General features: G+C 64.3%; 1 protein-coding gene across 3 annotated transcripts in view; it reads right to left on the bottom strand.

Moving 5' to 3' along the window:
• The window catches only part of SORCS2 (sortilin related VPS10 domain containing receptor 2), a 301,213-nt gene that overhangs the window by 247,108 nt on the left and 36,151 nt on the right, over window positions 1–17,954 (bottom strand). The window contains exon 1 of one of the 3 annotated variants that reach the window (XM_062213491.1): window positions 1,099–1,581. The exons of the other annotated variants lie outside the window; for them this stretch is intronic. Within the exon in view, the coding sequence (XP_062069475.1) occupies window positions 1,099–1,581 (483 nt within the window). Of the gene's footprint in view, window positions 1–1,098; window positions 1,582–17,954 lie in introns of those variants that run through there. 3 annotated transcript variants of the gene reach the window in all.

The following is a 17,954-nucleotide window of genomic DNA, read 5'->3' as shown; positions in this document are numbered from 1 at the left end:
CTTCTCTGGGAGGTGCACCTGCCACCCCCACTAGGCACCTGCACTGCCCCCTGCTGGGCCACTGCCCTGGCCCTCAGCCCTCTAGGGGCTGCTAGTATGACTACAGAGACCCCAGGGGCTGCCTGGCAGGCGGTGGGGATGAGGTCCGGCACCAGAGCCCACTCAGTGCCCCCTGCCCCAGCACGGCCACCCGCCCACAGTACCGTGCTTCCAGCAGCTGGGAGGACCCTGGGCCTGGACAGAGAGGACAAACGTGCCACCTGGGCCGGAGTGCACCCCTCTGGGCTGCAGGAGCAGGTGCCCCCGCCCACTCCCCTCCAGGCAGGAGTGTGGAGCCCCTCCCCATACAAGCGTGCTCCTCCCCTCCTCCGGAACCGGCAGACCCCGGAGGTGACCCCGGAGTGACCACTGGCCCTTTCCCTGCTAAGGGTTGGGACAGCCCCCAGAGGAAGATTATGAAGGGATCCCCAAGCCAGATGCACCCTCGAAAACCCGGCAGGACCCCAGAGGGTGGGAGCAGAGCGCTGGAGCGCTGAGGGGCCGCAGGCAGGACCCTCACTGCGGTGGTCGTGGGGGAGCCGGTGGCAAACTTCCAGCTGGAGCCGAGCCAGTGCGGGCCGGGAGGGTGGGGGCGGGCGAGGCCCGGAATGCGCGGTGGGGGAGGGGCCTGAGCGCCTCCAGCCAGGGACCCCGGACGCAAGTCTCGCGCATCCCAGCTCCCCGCCGTGGGTCACGCTAGGGGAACCCGGGAGCCCAGGAATGGAGAACCTCAGAATAGGGCTCCGGGCAGCCCGGGAGGTCCCGGAGCCAGAAACCCCAGACCGGGAGGCTGAGCTGCCCGGCGAAAGTGGGGGCCGTGGCGGCAACCCCGAGGGATGGCCCCGGGGCACCTAGAGGCCCCGACCCCCTGGGGACGTCCCCAGTAGCCCAGCTTCTGGGGGCCAGAGTGGGAGCCCCCTGCGTGTCCCCGAGAGAGACTCACACTTCCAGGGACCCCCTCCCCAGGCAGCGGCGGCCAGAGGCCAGCAGGGGCACGGCCGGGGAGCGCGCGGGGCGGCCCGGGGGAGGGGGCCCGGGGCACGCGCGGAGGTCACTTACGCCGCTGTCCTCGCCCGTCCAGTGCACCATCGCCTGGTTGTGTGTCGCGTCCCCTTTGAGCACGAACGACGTGCTGATGAGCGAGACCTGCGCCCGCGAAGCCGCTCCGGCCGCCGGCGCCGCCCGCGCCCAGCGTCCCTGGCCCTCGGCGAGCGCGCCGTCCTCGCCCGGACCCGGACCCGGACCGGGACCCGAGGCGCCGGGCTCTGCGCCGGGCGCCCGCCGGTCCTCGCCCCCGCCGGGCTCCGCGCGCCCCGCGAGCGGGCTCCGCCGCACCCGGACCGGCTGCGCGCGCGGACCCAGGCGCCCGGGCTCGGGGGAGCGCCCCTCCGCCCCGCAGGCGGCCAGCAGCAGCAGCAGCGGCGGCAGCAGGAGCAGGAGCGGCCGCGAGCGCGGCGGCGGCGGCGGCGGCGCCCCGGGGCTGGGGGCTCGCGCGGTGGGGCCGGGGCCCTTCGCGGCGCGCGGGGGCCCGCGGTGCGCCATGGTCGCCGAGGGCGGCGGCGGGGCGGCGCGGGCGAGGGAGACCGCGGCCGACGGAGCGGGAGGGCGCCGGGGAGCGCGAGCGAGAGAGCAGAGAAAGGAGCCGGCGAGGGGAGGGCGCCGCGGGAGGAGGGGACTCGCCGGCCCCGCGCCCGCCGCGCAGCCGAGCGCGCACCGCCACCTGCCGGCCAGCGCGAGACGCGCGGGCGGGCCGGGCCCTGGGGCGCCGTGGGTTCTGCGCGGGGCGGAGGTCACGGGGCATGAGCCCTCCCCAGCCGCCCCCCCAGCCCTCCAGTGAGCGCCTGCTCGGGGCCCACATGGCCCCAGGCCCCGGGGTTGGCGCTGGCGCGGACAGGCTGATGGGGGAACACAGCACCCCCTCTGGACCTGCTCCTCGGGCTCTGCCAGGCCAGCACCGCTGCCCCCCCACGGGCCCCCAGCGACCTCAAGGCCACTGCCCACCTCCTAGCCGTGGAGACATCTAGTCGGGGTTGGGGGGGGGGGCACCACGGTCCCGGAAGGGCTGGGCAAGGGCTCAGCCCCACACCAGGCGGCTTCCCCCGCCTTCCCGAGTCGCCAGGTTCCCGCCTGCAAAGCGAAGGAAGGAGCCTAGGCTGTCAGCGGGGCCCCTCTGAGCGCTGTCCTGGAGACGAGCGCCCAACCCCGCGGGAGGAGGAGGAGGAGCAGGCGAGGCCTCTGCTGCCGGGGTCCTGCAGGTCCCTGTGCCCACTGCCCCTTCCTGGACCATCACCTGCCTCTGGCCCCGAGAGGCTGGAAGCAGCGGGCAGACAGGGACTGAGCCGTCCCTCCTGTGAGTCCAGACCCTGGCTGCTGTGATGGCCCCTCCCACTCGCTCCTTTCACCAAGTGACAGCCCGTGGGGATGGACAGACACCTAACACGGCTGGGAGCACCCAGGAGGAAACACGCGTGCAGCCCAGCGGTCAGCACAAGGGGTTTCACCCCACCCCCACCCCCCAGAAATTGGTTTGCAGAACGAGGAGTGGGTAAGGAGCTGCCCAGGCATGGCGGGAAGAGGCCACCCCGAGCCACACGCGCCAGGAGGCAGCCGGGCTCGACTTGCATGCACAGGCCACGGCCACTTGGCCCGAGTGTTCTAGGCAGGGCAGTGAGATTGCTGGTGTCCGACAGCACAGGCATGGGACGCCACGTCAGAGGCCAGAGAGGGGCCGTGGTGGCCAGGGACCCACAGGCAGTGACGCAGGGGAACATGGCGGGGAGTCCACAGGGAGCTGTCACCCAGCCCCAGGTGCCCCTACCCCTTGCACCCGGCCTCCTGGGTGACCCTCACCAGGGACTCAGACTTGGGCTCAAGGCACAGGCGTGGGAAAGTGCAGGCAGACAGCTGACCGCTGGGGCATCGTGCCCGGCCCGGAGCGTCCTGACGGGGGAGGGGAGGGGACAGCCCGGGAGACCGCAGAGGTGGTGCTGGGGCGCCCGCCGAGCGTGGACGACGGCCGAAGCACCGTGCGGGAGCCCTGCAAGGAAACGCTCACGACCAGCCACGCGCAGAAGCTGGGGTGCAGCAGCTGACACACGGGGTGCACCCGACGCACAGACCGCAAACCCTCTCCAGGGGTAAAGTCTGACGAGGCCCCCACACTGGTCCCCGCTCACAGAGAACTCGCCATCCGATGGTGAGGAGACAGGTGCCTGGGAGCCCAGGCGACGGCAGATCGGAGGAGGACGCCCTCCCACGACCCCTCCAGGGACCGAGACAGAAGGACCACGTGCTGGGCACCTGCGCCGGCCCGGGCGTCCTCCCAGGTGGAAGAGCTCACCTAAGCGCAGCACAGTGTAGAGTGGGCTCCGACCCCTGACTTGAGACGAGGAGGTGGAAGCACGCGGGGTGGGGTGCAGTAATTGACCCTGGAGAGCCGAAGTCCTGCTCCCCTCCACCCAGGCCTCCACCTGCCTCACCTGCAAGCTGGGGCCCCGCTGCCCTCACCTGTGTCTCTCAAAGTTCCGGCCCACAGGAACTGGGTAGAAAGACAAGTTCTTGGGGCCGGCGCTGTGGCATAGCAGGTTAAGCCGCCACCTGCAGTGCTGGCATCCTATATGGGCACCAGTTCAAGTCCTGGCTGCTCCACTTCCAATCCAGCTCCCTGCTAATGCGCCTGGGAAAGCAGCGGAAGATAGCCCATGTCCCTGGGCCCCTGCACCCTGACCTGGGAGACCCAGAAGAGGCTCCTGGCTTCCAGATTCAGCCTGGCCCAGCCCTGGCCATTGCAGCCATCTGGGGAGTGAACCAGCGGATGGGAAGCTCGCTCTCGCTCGCTCGCTCTCTGCCTCTGAAAGGCAGGTTCTTGGTGCCACTCGGGGTCTCCTGAGCCTGAAAAGCAGGGTGGGCCTGGGTCTGTGTCCCGTTCTCCCAGCAGTCCCAGTGCACCTCAGAGTCACGGGCACGGGGGCCTCACTCCCAGCTCCGGCCCTACAGGGATCATTGGGCCGACTGTGAACGCCCCGGGTGATCTAAGGATCTAGCATTCCCGGGAGGCCAGGCGCGGCACAGGCAGCGGGAGGGGCAAAGGCAAAGGGATGGCGGGGTGCCCCCCCGGGGAGGGGAGGGGACCCGCCTGAGAAGGCTCCCGCGGGAGTTCCGCCCTGCAGGGTGAGGCTTCAAGAGCAGGAACTCGGTCCAGTTGTGGTGGTCGGGAGTGGAGCTGGCGGCTTCACAGAGGCCGGGACGTCGCCCCCCGGAATGCCAGCGTCCCGCAGCAGAGCGCCTGGGCTCCAGCCCAGCTCTGCCTCCAAGTCCAGCCTCCTGTAACGCGCGCCCTGGGAGGCAGCAGGCGACCGCTCCAGGGCGCGAGACCCTGCCGCCCACTTGAGGGGCCTCGATGAGTTCTGGGCTCCCGGCTTTGGCCTGGCTCACCCCCAGCTTTTGTAAGCAGCAGATGCAAGACCTCTCTCTCTCTCTCTCTCTCTCTCTCTCTCTCTCTTCCTTTCAAATGAATGAAAATAAACTGATTTTTGAGGAAGGACAGGGAGAGAGACCAGACGGACACGCGTGTGCGCCCAAGTCCCTTGCTGTGTGATGACCGTGCCTCAGGACTCTGCCGGCAAAGCCATCGCCAGAGGTGGCCTCTCGCCCTTGGACCAGAGCTGTGAGCCCACAGGTGTTAGGTTACAGGGGACAGGGACACAGAACAGACTGCAACGCCAAGGGGGCCTGATGCCTGGGAGGAGCCTGCGGGATGCCGGGAGGGACTGGTTGGGAGAGGCCACGTGGGTCCCGCGGTAACAAGCGGACCTCACACGTCCGTGCTGCGCCCCGAGGAAGGTCCCCCAGCACATTCACAAGTCAGGTGGCCCCTCCGCCATGCGGCCTTGCGTCCTGGAACGTGGGGGCCCCAAGGCCACGCCAGGGCAGAAGACGGGATCGGGGACCAGCAGGGAGGTTTTGCAAGGACAAGGCCTGGGCGTCCCTCGGTGCTCCTGTCCCACTGCCCGGAGCCTGGTGCATGGCCTCCACCCCCGTGCAGGGGAGCCTGGGAGGGGGAGGAGCTCGTGGGCCCTTGGAAGAGGGAGCCCGGGAGGTGAGCAGGCCCAGGACACAGGCGTGGACGCCGAGGCATGAGGACAGACGGGAGGTTACCCAGCAGCACCCGCGAGGCCGCCGAGGCTGCACTTGCAAACGTCCAGAGGGTGACTCAAGACTGAGTCAAAGTCTCTTGTTTTCAAATATGCGATTATTTGTTGTCGCATAGACGAGGCACGCCAATCGCTGCTGAGTTTGCCAGTTTCCATATGGCCGCTTGGCGTCACCAGCCGCACTTGGCGGGATGTGGGTGCGGGCTGTGCTCACGGCGCCCCCGCCGTGTCGGGCCATGGGCCTCGCGCCGGGACGCCTCAGGAGAGGTTTCCAAAGCCCTCTGACCGAGACCTTGCAGCGCCGCTGCCTGGCGGGGAGCTCAGGCATCAGAGTTGCCGCCAGCAAACTGTGGACCGTGGGATTGGTGTTTTGTTTCGATGTTTTGCACATTTACGATTTTTCACAAACGACATTTTGGTTGAAAACCATGGCTTGAGGGACCGCAGCCCGGGGTCGATGAGACTCGATTCTCCTTGGGAAATGCCGAGTCTTCATCAAGACCAACAGGCGAGCACGCGCCATGCTGTCAAACCCACTTCCTGGGGCGCGCGGCCCCGAGTTGAGCTGCTGGGGTCGTGACCCTGCAGCTGGGTCACTTTTTGGTCACCATGGCATCACCAGAGCCCGGCACAGTTTTGGGCACATAGTGGGCACTCATGAGCACTGGATGTGGGGCTGGGGGCTGGGTAGGTGCTGGAAGGGTAGATAGGTGGGTGGATAGATGGGTAGGTGGATGGTAGGGCTGGGTGGTGGACAGGCAGATGGGTGAATGGGTGGGTGGGTGGATGGATGGGTGGGTGGATACATGGGTGGGTGGATACATGGGTGGGTAGACAGGTGGGGGGATGGGTGGGTGGGTGGGTGGATAGATAGCTGGGTGAGAGGGTGGGTGGCTGAGTGGGTAGATGGGTGGATGGATGGGTGGGTAGACAGGTGGGGGGATGGGTGGGTGGATACATGGGTGGGTGGGTGGTGGTAGATGGGTAGGTGGTGGGTGGGTGGGTGGACCTCTGACTTATAAACCTCCAGACCGTGACCTCTAAACCACGCGTGTGTGGAAGCAGGGGAGGCGCGGGGCCACCTGTCAGGAGCCCGGGCCGGGGCCGTCCTTCTGTTTACTGAGGTTCAGAAACCTGGGGAACCCTCTCTGTGTGATGCCACCGTCCTCTTCTGAACTGGCGCTCGTGCCTCCCAGCCACACGTGGTTTCTCCCCCATGTGGTCCTTCAGAGCCCCCACATCGCTACCAGGGACGTGTTCTGGAGAGGCGGAGGCCCAGTTACGGTCACACCGGAGGGCAGCACCTCCTCTTCCCCAGAGCCCATCACAGAGCCGCGCCCCAGCAACGAGAACATGGGCGTCTCGCTTGGACATCGCCCAGCCGCACACAGCAACCGGAGAAAGGATGGTGCGAGAGACCCCTGCAGGGGGGCAGGACCGTGGGAATCAGAACTCCGGCCCAGGGCTGCTCCCGCCGCGCTGCCCACTGCAAGGACCTGGCCCGGTGCAGTGCGAGTTACTGCGGCCGTGACCTCGGAGCTGTGGGGAGCGATGAGTCTGCGTGTGGAATGCAGACCTGAGCCGGCCCTGACCCCCGGGTGCACACAGCCCTGATCCCTGGGTGCACACAGCCCTAACCCCCGGGTATACACAGCCCTGACCCCCGGGTGCACACAGCCCTGACCCCCGGGTACACACACACAGCCCTGACCCCCAGGTGCACACACAGCCCTGACCCCCGGGTACACACAGCCCTGACCCCCGGGTGCACACAGCCCTAACCCCCGGGTACACACAGCCCTGACCCCCGGGTGCACACAGCCCTGACCCCCGGGTACACACAGCCCTGACCCCCGGGTACACACACAGCCCTGACCCCCGGGTGCACACAGCCCTGACCCCCGGGTACACACACACAGCCCTGACCCCCGGGTGCACACAGCCCTGATCCCTGGGTGCACACAGCCCTAACCCCCGGGTATACACAGCCCTGACCCCCGGGTGCACACACAGCCCTGACCCCCGGGTACACACACACAGCCCTGACCCCCAGGTGCACACACAGCCCTGACCCCCGGGTACACACAGCCCTGACCCCCGGGTGCACACAGCCCTAACCCCCGGGTACACACAGCCCTGACCCCCGGGTGCACACAGCCCTGACCCCCGGGTACACACAGCCCTGACCCCCGGGTACACACACAGCCCTGACCCCCGGGTGCACACAGCCCTGACCCCCGGGTACACACACACAGCCCTGACCCCCGGGTGCACACAGCCCTGATCCCTGGGTGCACACAGCCCTAACCCCGGGTATACACAGCCCTGACCCCCGGGTGCACACAGCCCTGACCCCCGGGTACACACACACAGCCCTGACCCCCAGGTGCACACACAGCCCTGACCCCCGGGTACACACAGCCCTGACCCCCGGGTGCACACAGCCCTAACCCCCGGGTACACACAGCCCTGACCCCCGGGTGCACACAGCCCTGACCCCCGGGTACACACAGCCCTGACCCCCGGGTACACACACAGCCCTGACCCCCGGGTGCACACAGCCCTGACCCCCGGGTACACACACACAGCCCTGACCCCCGGGTGCACACAGCCCTGATCCCTGGGTGCACACAGCCCTAACCCCCGGGTATACACAGCCCTGACCCCCGGGTGCACACAGCCCTGACCCCCGGGTACACACACACAGCCCTGACCCCCAGGTGCACACACAGCCCTGACCCCCGGGTGCACACAGCCCTGACCCCCGGGTGCACACAGCCCTAACCCCCGGGTGCACACAGCCCTGACCCCCGGGTGCACACACAGCCCTGACCCCCGGGTGCACACAGCCCTGACCCCCGGGTGCACACACAGCCCTGACCCCCGGGTGCACACAGCCCTGACCCCCGGGTGCACACACAGCCCTGACCCCCGGGTGCACACACACAGCCCTGACCCCGGGTGCACACACAGCCCTGACCCCCGGGTACACACACAGCCCTGACCCCCGGGTGCACACACACAGCCCTGACCCCCGGGTGCACACACAGCCCTGACCCCCGGGTGCACACACAGCCCTGACCCCCGGGTGCACACACACAGGGGGAAACAGTCTGGGTTTCCCATGTCTTCCTCTGCCCAGGCCCAGGTCTCTGACAGAGCACAGCCAGCACATAGCGCGAGGAATTTGAGGATAATCTCTGATCAAACACTTGCCGACCTCTAAGCCACACGGACACAGGGGCATCAAAGCTACAAACAAAAAAAAATGAGAGAAGAAACAAAAAGCGCTGAGCGCCAGCAGCTAAACCCAGCCAGGGAGACAGAACTCGCTCAGACAAGTCATTTCGGAGCAAGCGCAAATGGCGTGGGGACGCCACGCAGAGCCGATGGAACGTATCTCCGGGAACGTCCGGTTCTCAATGCGAGACGCGCAGAGCGAGATGGAATGTGGGGAGCAGGCCAGGCCGAGGTCCCCAGCCGCCGGTGGGAAGGCAGGACTCCAGGGCAGCTGCAGTAAACGTGGTCAGAGGGTGAGGGCCGTCAGGAGTAGGGATTCTCAGCAGATATAACGAGGAGAACCAGAGGGAAATCTGGGCTAGGAAATGGGAATCCGTGGGGGCTCGAGAGGGGAGAAGGATCGCTGAGCCCGCAGGTGGAGGATGCAAAGGATCCAGTATGCAGAGGGGACCGAGGAGCAATGAGCTGAGCCGCAGCAGCCATTCCAGCAGTGGGAAGCACACACGTGAAGAACACACGAGGAGAGAAAGACGTCAGGGCACTGGCAGGGACGCTGGCCAAAAGATTCCCAAGACTGCCAAGAAGCCACACACACACATCCCCCAACAAAGAAAAAATCCCCAGGGAGGCTCAGTACAAAGATTCACAAGTGGACACAGTCACGTGGTTGAGGACAGAGAGGAACCCAGGCCAGAGGCAGCGAGTGCGACCTTCAAATGCCAAAGGCAGCGGAAGCCGTTCAACCGCGGACCCTGCGCCCAGCAACGCTGCCCTTCAGATCTGGGGGTGGACACAGACATGGGTGGGTGACGACCATCAACCATCGCAGACCACCGCAAGCAGGCTCGACGTGGGAAACAGGTGTTGACGGAAGCCGGCCACGCCGGGAGGACACAGGTGTTGACGGAAGCCGGCCACGCCGGGAGGACACAGGAGCAGACGGAGGATCGCTTACACCCACGGGAAGAAATGAACCCGTGCGTATGAGGGCCGAATGCTCTACGCTATGCATTTTTTTTCTCTTAAATTCTTTAAAGGACACAAGCACTATGTCTTGGCCCTGTGTGGGGGGGTTTGCAGTGTCAGAAATGTAACACAATGTAGCAAGAATCGGAGAGCCGGAGGACAAGGGAGCTACCCTGTAGCGAAGTGCCTGACTTTGGTGGGAGTAGACCCAGACAAATGAAAGGTGTTCGGTAGTCACCAAACCAACCGCTAAGAAAGCAACTCAAAACACATCGTGCTGGGGCCGGTGCTCTGGCGCAGAGGGTAAGGCCGCTGCCTGTAATGCTGGCATCCCATATGGGCGCCGGTTCTAGTCCCGGCTGCTCCTCTTCTGTGCTCTCTGCTATGGCCTGAGAAAGCAGTGGAGGACGGCCCAAGTCCCTGGGGCCCTGCGCCCTTGTGGGAGACCCGGAGGAAGCTCCAGGCTCCTGGCTTCGGATCAGTGCAGCTCCGGCCATTGCAGCCACCTGGGGAGAGAACCAGCGGATGGAAGACCTCTCTCGCTGCCTCTGCCTCTCCTTCTCTCTGTGTAACTCTGACTTGCAAATAAATAAACCTTTTAAAAAATAACATTGTTCTCTTAAAAAGAAAAAGTAAAATGGATGCTAAAAATATTTATTTAAGGAGCCAGCGCTGTGGCATAAGTGGTAAAGCTACCGCAGTCTGCAATGCTGGCATCCCATATGGGCGCCGGTTCAAGTCCCGGCTGCTCCACTTCTGATCCCGCTCCCTGCTATGGCCTGGGAATGCAGAGAGGATGGACCAAGTGCTTGGGTGGAGGGTCTCTCTCTATCTCTAAAACTCTTCCTCTCAAATAAAAAAAAAATAAGTCTTTTTTAAAAAGTTCTTTTGAAATGGGTGAGAGCCACTGGATGTACGGGAATTCATAGAATGTCGCTAAGTAGCGCCCAGGGAAAATGTGTACCTGCAGACACCTGTGTTTGAGGTATTCCGTCTTCTAACAAAAATGGAAGAACCTCAAATATCCCAAGCTTCTGCCCAAAGAGGCTAGAGAAAGAAGAGTAAAGTAACTCACAAGCCAGCAGGAGAAAGGAAGCAGAAAGATTACAACCGAAAGCCGCGGACTGGGACCCAGGGACCCAGGGGGAAGCCGGGACCCAGAGGGACGCCGGGACCCAGAGGGACGCCCCCGGAGTGGCTCTGGCCCTGCAGGCGAGGAGAGGGAGCCGGCCCCGAAGTCAGTGAGGAGGAGACGGCGCTGCCAGCCGCTCAGAAACCAGGCGGATCCTAGAACCCTGCAGATCACTTAGCAAATCGGACACCTTGCAGGACGAACACTTCCGGAAACACACGAGGTTCCAGCAGCGAGGGGCCAAGGGGAAGCTCCCAGCCTCCAGAGGAGCCGTGCAAAGCCCCACAGCCAGTGTGGTGCTCGCTGGCGAGGAGCTGAGGTCAGACACCAGGCAGGGACTCCGCCGCCCGCGTGCTACTCCAGCCACGTCCGCGAGGTTCCAGCCGTGCCGGGAAGGCACAATCAACAGCCAAAGCGCCCAGACTCAGCACGAAGACGCTAAACTGTCTTTTGTCACAGACGGCACGATCGGTAATCTAGAAGATCCCAGGGGATCCGTGAAAAAGCCGGGAGAACAAGTTCAGCATGGTTCCAGTACAGGACCAACACGCACACTCAGGGCGTCTCTCTACACGAGCAATGGACGATCCAAAAACAAAACGAACGATTCCATTCACAATAGCATTGGGTAAAGCCACGCCTGTGATGCCGGCACCCCATGTGGACACTGGCTCACGTCCCAGCTGCTCCACTTCCAATCCAGCTCCCTGCTAATGGCCTGGGAAAACAGAGGAAGACGGCCCAAGTGCTTGGGTCCCTGCACCCACGTGGGAGACCCGGATGGCGTGCCTGGTCCCTGACTTCGGCAGAACCCAACCCTGGCTGTTGTGGCCTTCGGGGAGTGAACCAGTGGACAGAAGATCTCTCTCTCCCCCTCTCACACTCTCACTTTTGTTCTTTCAAATAACTACACAAATCTTTTTTTTTTTTTTTTTGACAGGCAGAGTGGACAGTGAGAGAGAGACAGAGAGAAAGGTCTTCCTTTTGCCGTTGGTTCACCCTCCAATGGCCGCTGCGGCCGGCGCACCGCGCTGATCCGAAGCCAGGAGCCAGGTGCTTCTCCTGGTCTCCCATGGGGTGCAGGGCCCAAGCACTTGGGCCATCCTCCACTGCACTCCCGGGCCATAGCAGAGAGCTGGCCTGGAAGAGGGGCAACCGGGACAGGATCAGTGCCCCGACCGGGACTAGAACCTGGTGTGCCGGCGCCGCTAGGCGGAGGATTAGCCTAGTGAGCCGCGGTGCCGGCTACAAATCTTTTTGAAAAGAAAGAAATCTAGCAAAAGCAGTTCAAGACCTACAGAGAAATCTACCAAAGGTGACTTAGGAAACTCATGATGCCCTGAATAGACGGAGATGCATGCCACGTCCACGTCCACGGGCTGGGAGGGTGGGTGCCGTGGAGACGGCCACTCCTCGGGAGGTGAGCTGTAAATCCAGCCCCATCCCCGGGGGCTCCCTGGCTTCGCTGTCACGTTGGTCAGCGGATGCTGAACTCATGTCGGAAGCCAAAGGACCCGGAACACCAGAGCGGTCTTGAAGGACGCAGCTGGCAGGTGCGGCGTCCCATTTGGCTTCAGATTCGTGGCTTCGCAGTGGGCGACGGGGAAGCACAGGTGCACGGATCACAGGGACAGAACGGTGGGGCCAGCAGCACTGCCGGGTGACTGGTTTTTGACAAGAGGGTTCAATCAGGGAAGATCCAGGGTCTCCAGAACATTCACAAGATTCCCCAAACTTGGGAAGACAAAGGAAGACGCCATTTAAACAAGGTCAGGGGCCGGCGCTGTGGCCTAGCGGGTAAAGCCGCCGCCTGCAGAGCCTGCATCCCATATGGGCGCTGGTTTGAGTCCAGGCTGCTCCACTTCTGATCCAGCTCCCGGCTGATGGCCTGGGGAAGCAGCTGCAGACGGCCTGAGCGCCTGGTCCTGCCACAACCCCGTCCTGGGCCTGGGCCTGGGCCTGGGAACGTGGCCTGACCTGGGAACTCGGCCTCTGTGGACGCGAACGTGACCGCACCGAGGGCCCCAGGTGAGAGCAGCCTGGGTGCAGGGTGGGCCTGAAATCCTGGCGGCCAGGGCCCTGGCACAGCGGGAAAGGCCGGGTAGATGGAGGGGAGGCTGGGGTGGTGCAGGGACCGGAGCAGAACAGGGGCCGGGAACAGGCTCCCCTCGCGGCCTCAGAAGGGTCCGCCTGCACCTCCTGCACCCTGCCGCCTTCTGGACTCAGAGAATAAAGCTCTGTCACTTTAAGGCACCTGCGGGTGCTACCTTGCCCTTGGGGTGCAAGAAAGGAGCACAGGGCCCTGCCCCCCCGGCCCCCAGCACAGGGCTGGCCCTGGATGGGCTCAGGGCCCACTGGCTCTGTCCGGATCCACCGGGTGCGCATCTGAGGCCAGAGTTTTCAACAGGAGCCCCTCCCTGAGACGGTCAGACACGCGTGATGGACAGCCTCGGCTTTTCCAGGAAGCCGGGTGCCGGCAGGCCCTGGCCGCCTCCAGCCACCCCGCGCTTCCTGCTCTCTCTGCAGCAGGGGCTCCACCACCGGGCAGAGCTGCAGCCAGGAGGACGGCCGGCTGCCGGAAGCGATCCGCTCGGGACAGAGCGGGGAGTGCACCGAGTGGTGGAGACGAAGAGGCGGCAACTTTAAGCTCGACATGAACCTGCCCAGGTGGCCCGGGGGGCTTCTGGGAGAGGCCTGGCCTCCGCTTGGCCCAGGTGTGGGTGCCACGGCGTGTCCAGTGTGTGAGGCCCCCATGACAGGTGCCCGTCACGGGGTGTGCAATTTCACAAAATAAAGCATTGGACAAAGGGCCCAGCGTCACCAGCAGCGCTTTGTGTCACCCTGCAGGTGACTTTGCATGCAGCTGGCACAAAGTGCGGCTCTTAGGGCTGGCAAAGTCAAACCGAGGTCCGGGGAAGGCTACGTCCTGCGGTGACTCCCCCGGCACAGCGGGGCGCAGGACGGCACCACGGGCGATGCTTCCTTTCACCCTTCTATGTGTGTGAGGGCGTAAGGGCGGGCGGGCAGTCAGCCCGGCGCAGCAGGTGGCCCTCAGCCCACCCAACCCCGGGCCCAGCCAACGGGAGGAGGGAGCCGGCCCTGCTCCTGCTGCCAGCTGGAGTGGCACTGCGACAGGGACCCTCCCCTGCGGACCCTCCCCTGCCCTGGGGCTCCTGGGCTGGCGCCTCTGACCCAGGCTGGATCTGCAGCTCTCGGCCCTGGGCTGGTGGCCAACGCTGCTCTGCCTCCAGCCTGCAGACAGCTCGGCTCAGGACCCCACAAGCCCACTCCCTATGATAAATCGGGGAGAGATGGATAGATGATAGATAGAGCGATGATACTTAGAGGATGGATAATAGATACATAGATGGATAGAAAGATGGGCGGGAGAGAGAAGGAGGGAGGGGAGGGGGAGGGGGAGGAGAGGGGAGGGGGAGGGGGAGAGAGAGGGGGGAGAGGGAGAGAGGGAGGGGGAGGCGAAAGAGGGAGATGGAGTGGGAGAGGGGGAGAGAGGGAGAGAGAGAGAGAGGGAGGGGGAGGGGAGAGGGGGAGGAGAGGGGAAGGGGGGGAGAGGGAGAGAGGGAGGGGGAGGGGAGAGGGAGGCGAAAGAGGGAGATGGAGCGGGAGAGGGGGAGGGGGAGAGAGGGAGAGAGAGAGAGGGAGGGGGGAGAGGAAGAGAGGGAGGGGGAGAGGAGAGGGGGGAAGGGGAGAGAGGGAGGGAGAGAACAGAGCCTGTTGGCTGTTCCCTGGGCGCACCCTCATCAGGACAGCCATGTGGGGGTGTCTTGGGTACACTCGAGGACTTCCCTGCACCCAGGTTGCTCTGCAGGAGGCCCCAGCCCCAACCCTCAGAAATCCCAAGAGGAGAAGGGCTTGGCAGGACCGGAATCCCACACGCCTGGCCCCTGACTCTTCCGTGGCATCGGAACCCAATTGCTGTTGGCCCCTGACAGCCACTCAAAAGGGCTGCTGTGGCTCGAAATGAGGCGGGAGGGGCTCTGTAGGGGTAAGAAGTCCTGTGGTGATGGTGCATTGACAGGTGAGTGACACCTGTCATGACCGGGGGCCGTGCTCACCCTGGAACAGTGCGCAGCCCTCAGCGAGAGGGGATTCCCACAGCCGCCGTCATGCAGGTGAACCCCGAGGGCCTTACGCTGAGTGAGATCAGCCGGACACGAAGGGGCAAATTCCACACAGCTCCTTAGGGGAGCCCGAGGACAGGGCCTGGAACAGGGTCGCCAGGGCTGCGGGAGAAGCAGGGGGCGCACCTGCATGGGGACCGAGTTTCAGTTTTGCAAGACAGGAAAGGTGCAGGGGATGGGGGTGGCGAGCGAGCTTCGTGCCCCTAAGCTGTGCACTTGGAACCCTCAGGGTGGCATGGTTCATGGCCTGCGCTTGTTACCACTATTTAAAAAAAAAAAAAAAATGAACACCACCACCTTCATCTTCTACAACCTCCTCCTCCTCGTCTCCATCTCCCTCCTTGTCGTGGTTTCAGGCAGGGTCGTCCAGTACTCTCCAGCCATGTGCCGACTCTGATCCACTGGGACAGGGGCTACCCCCGGGACAGAGGCCTCGCGAGAGACTGTGCCTGATCGATTAGCAATGTCTGCCACGGGCCCCGGAATGTCAGCAGCTGCGTGGTGTAAGTCTGTTCGCTCCCGGGATCTCTCTTTACCAGCAGGATTTGGGGGTCACAGCTGAATGGTGAAATTCCTAGAATCAGGGAGGGAGAGGACAAGGTCCTGGGTGTCCCCACCTGACCCCACCAGAGCCTGCACACCGGGTCAGGTCTGCAAAGGAACCCCGAGCCTCCAGCAGTCGGGGGGGATTCTCCATGCCAGGTCCTGGGTCTTTCCCCGGCCCCTCTTCCAACCAAGGACATCAAACCCCGGCGGCGGTGCTGCCGGGCGAGGCGCTTCCAGCGAGCCAAGAGGTGAGTGGCCCAGGGATGGGAACGCGATTGTCCTGAACGTGTTTGAAGCCCTTCTCTTGATTCAAGCCCAAGGGAGAGTGGAGCTCGAGTGGCACTTATGCCCATCTAACTGAACGAGCTCTTCACACGCTGACGTGTGCAATAAAAATAACAAGAGCGTGCATCTCCAGTGACCTGCATTTAGCCCCTCCAGAACCCGGATCGCTGCCAGGGCCCTCCCCCACATCCAGGCCAGGGCCAGGGCAGGTGTTTCCCCAGGGCTGACCGTGCTCGGTGAATCGGCACAGAACTGACTCTGCCGTGGTCCGAGATGCCTGCAGGCACACGGGCTGGAAGCTACGTGCGCTGCGTGTCCGTGTCGCCCCAATCCACATGCTATACCCCCAGGCCCCGTGAGATGGTGCTTGGACGGGGGCGTTAGGAGCTAAGGCTCGCAGAGGCTGTTGGGGGGGTCCCTGCTCAGAGGGGGCCCATCCCCTCACAAGCAGAGGCCGCAGACCAGGGAGGGGGTCCTCACCAGACCCAGCCATGCTGGCTGCTCCACCTCCAATCCAGCTCCCTGCTGTGGCCTGGGAAAGCAGTGGAGATGGCCCAAGTCCTCGGGCCCCTGCACCAGCGTGGGAGACCTGGAAGAAGCTCCTGGCTCCTGGCTTTGGATCAACTCAGCTCCAGCCGCTGTGGCCATTTGGGGAGTGAACCAGCGGATGGAAGACCTCTCTATAACTTTCTCTGTAACTCTGTCTTCCAAATAAATAAATTTTTAAAAACATTAAATTGAAAAAAACTTTAAAAAGATGACAGCTGGGATGCCTGAATCCACTACTGGAGGGCCTGGGTTCAAGGCCAGCTCTGCCCTGGACTCCAGCTGCCTGCCGATGTGCACCCTGCGAGGCAGCGGCCAAGGCTCCAGGCCTCGAGTCCCTGCCCACCCCACACTGCAGACCGGGGCTGGGTTACCTGCACGCGGCTTTGGGCTGACCCAGCCCTGGCTGCTACAGGCATCTGGGAGTGAACCAGTGGGTGGGCGATCTCTCTCTGCCTTTCAAATAAATTGGGGAAAAAAATCCAGATATCAAGAGGTAGTGGCTTAGTAGGGCGGGAGAGAGAGCAGGGCACTTTGTCCCACTGAACGTGGGGGCAGCAGGAAGATCCAGTGATGACCCCAGGAGGTTCTGTCTGAGCCAGGGACCCGTGGGATGCCCTCACTACACATGGGGGCCAAGCTGAGTGGGAACCCAGTGTCTGCACCTGTCCGCTTCTGCCCCGCCCACACGCACCTGGGACTGCCCCGCCCACACATACTTGGGCAGCTCCGCCCACCTGCACTTGGGCAGCGGGGGTGGGGGCTGGGGGGGAGGGTGGATCTTAACTCACAGCCAAGCTGACCCGGGCTCCCCGGGCGGTCCTTGTGCCAGCGTCCTGCGGCCATTCTGACACACTGCCTAGAACGGACACATCTGACCTCTTACAGCTCTGCAGGCCAGCAGCTGGACCCAGATCCAGGGTCAGCAGAGCCCTGTGCCCCAGGGGCTCCAGGGAGAGTCGTGTCCTTGCCTGTCCCGATGACCTCAGGGTGACCCCCACCTGAGGCTGCCCCTGTCCCTCGGCTCCCGGCCCTCACTCTGCCTCGAAGCCAGGGAAGCACAGCACTGCGGCAGCCACAGCGCCTGCCCTTGCACCAAGCCTCCCTCGCCGCCAAGGACCCTGAAGGCACCTGCCACCCTGCCCTCTCCACATCCAAGGTCCCTGTGCTGTGCACACGACGCCGTGGCTCGAACAAGCAGGGGCACAGTGCTGGTGGCTGTGCCCTCCCGAGGCAGACGCCCCTACGTGAGAGTGGGTTCATGACTGCAGGGGTCGGTCTGTTTTAAAACCGAGCTTTTACGCTGCCTCCCACCCGTGTTGACACAGCACGATAGCCCCCCCAGATGCCAGTGCCCCCACCCTGGGCTTCCCACCCCCAGAACTCTGGGCAGTGAGCCGCTGCCCTGTGGAACCCGTCCACCGTCGGCACGAGCGGACTGAGCCTGGTCCCAGCCACGGGCTGCGGGGTTCAGGGCCGGGAACGGCAGTGTCCGGCCGCCCTCGGCCCTGGAGCCGGAGCCCCAGTCTGCACGCCAGGCGGCAGGCTCTGGACGCCGGCGCCCCAGCTCACCCCGGGCTGTCTGGTGTTTACATTCCTCGCCAAAGGCACGCGCCGCGTCGGCGATGTTCAGCCAAACCGGGCAGGAAAGTTCTCCCATGTAGCTGCCAGCTGCGCCGGGTGCATGTCGGCCCTCACCCGGGAAGCAGCAGGACGAGACCCGCCTTGCGCTGTCGGCAAAGCCACGGCTGGGCCCCGGGAGGCCTGCGCTGGGCCCGAGGTGCGAACGTGACCCACCACCTCCCCCCAGGACCTGGGTCCATTGGGATCGACGCCAAGGACGCAGACCGAGATAATCCGCGTCCCTTCCAGGAGCTTCTTCCCACCTGTTCTAAGATGGGGAGG

The sequence above is a fragment of the Lepus europaeus genome, chromosome 16 (genome assembly GCF_033115175.1).
Source record: "Lepus europaeus isolate LE1 chromosome 16, mLepTim1.pri, whole genome shotgun sequence".
Classification (NCBI taxonomy): Eukaryota; Metazoa; Chordata; class Mammalia; order Lagomorpha; family Leporidae; genus Lepus; species Lepus europaeus.
This window is presented reverse-complemented; position numbering and strand designations above follow the sequence as displayed.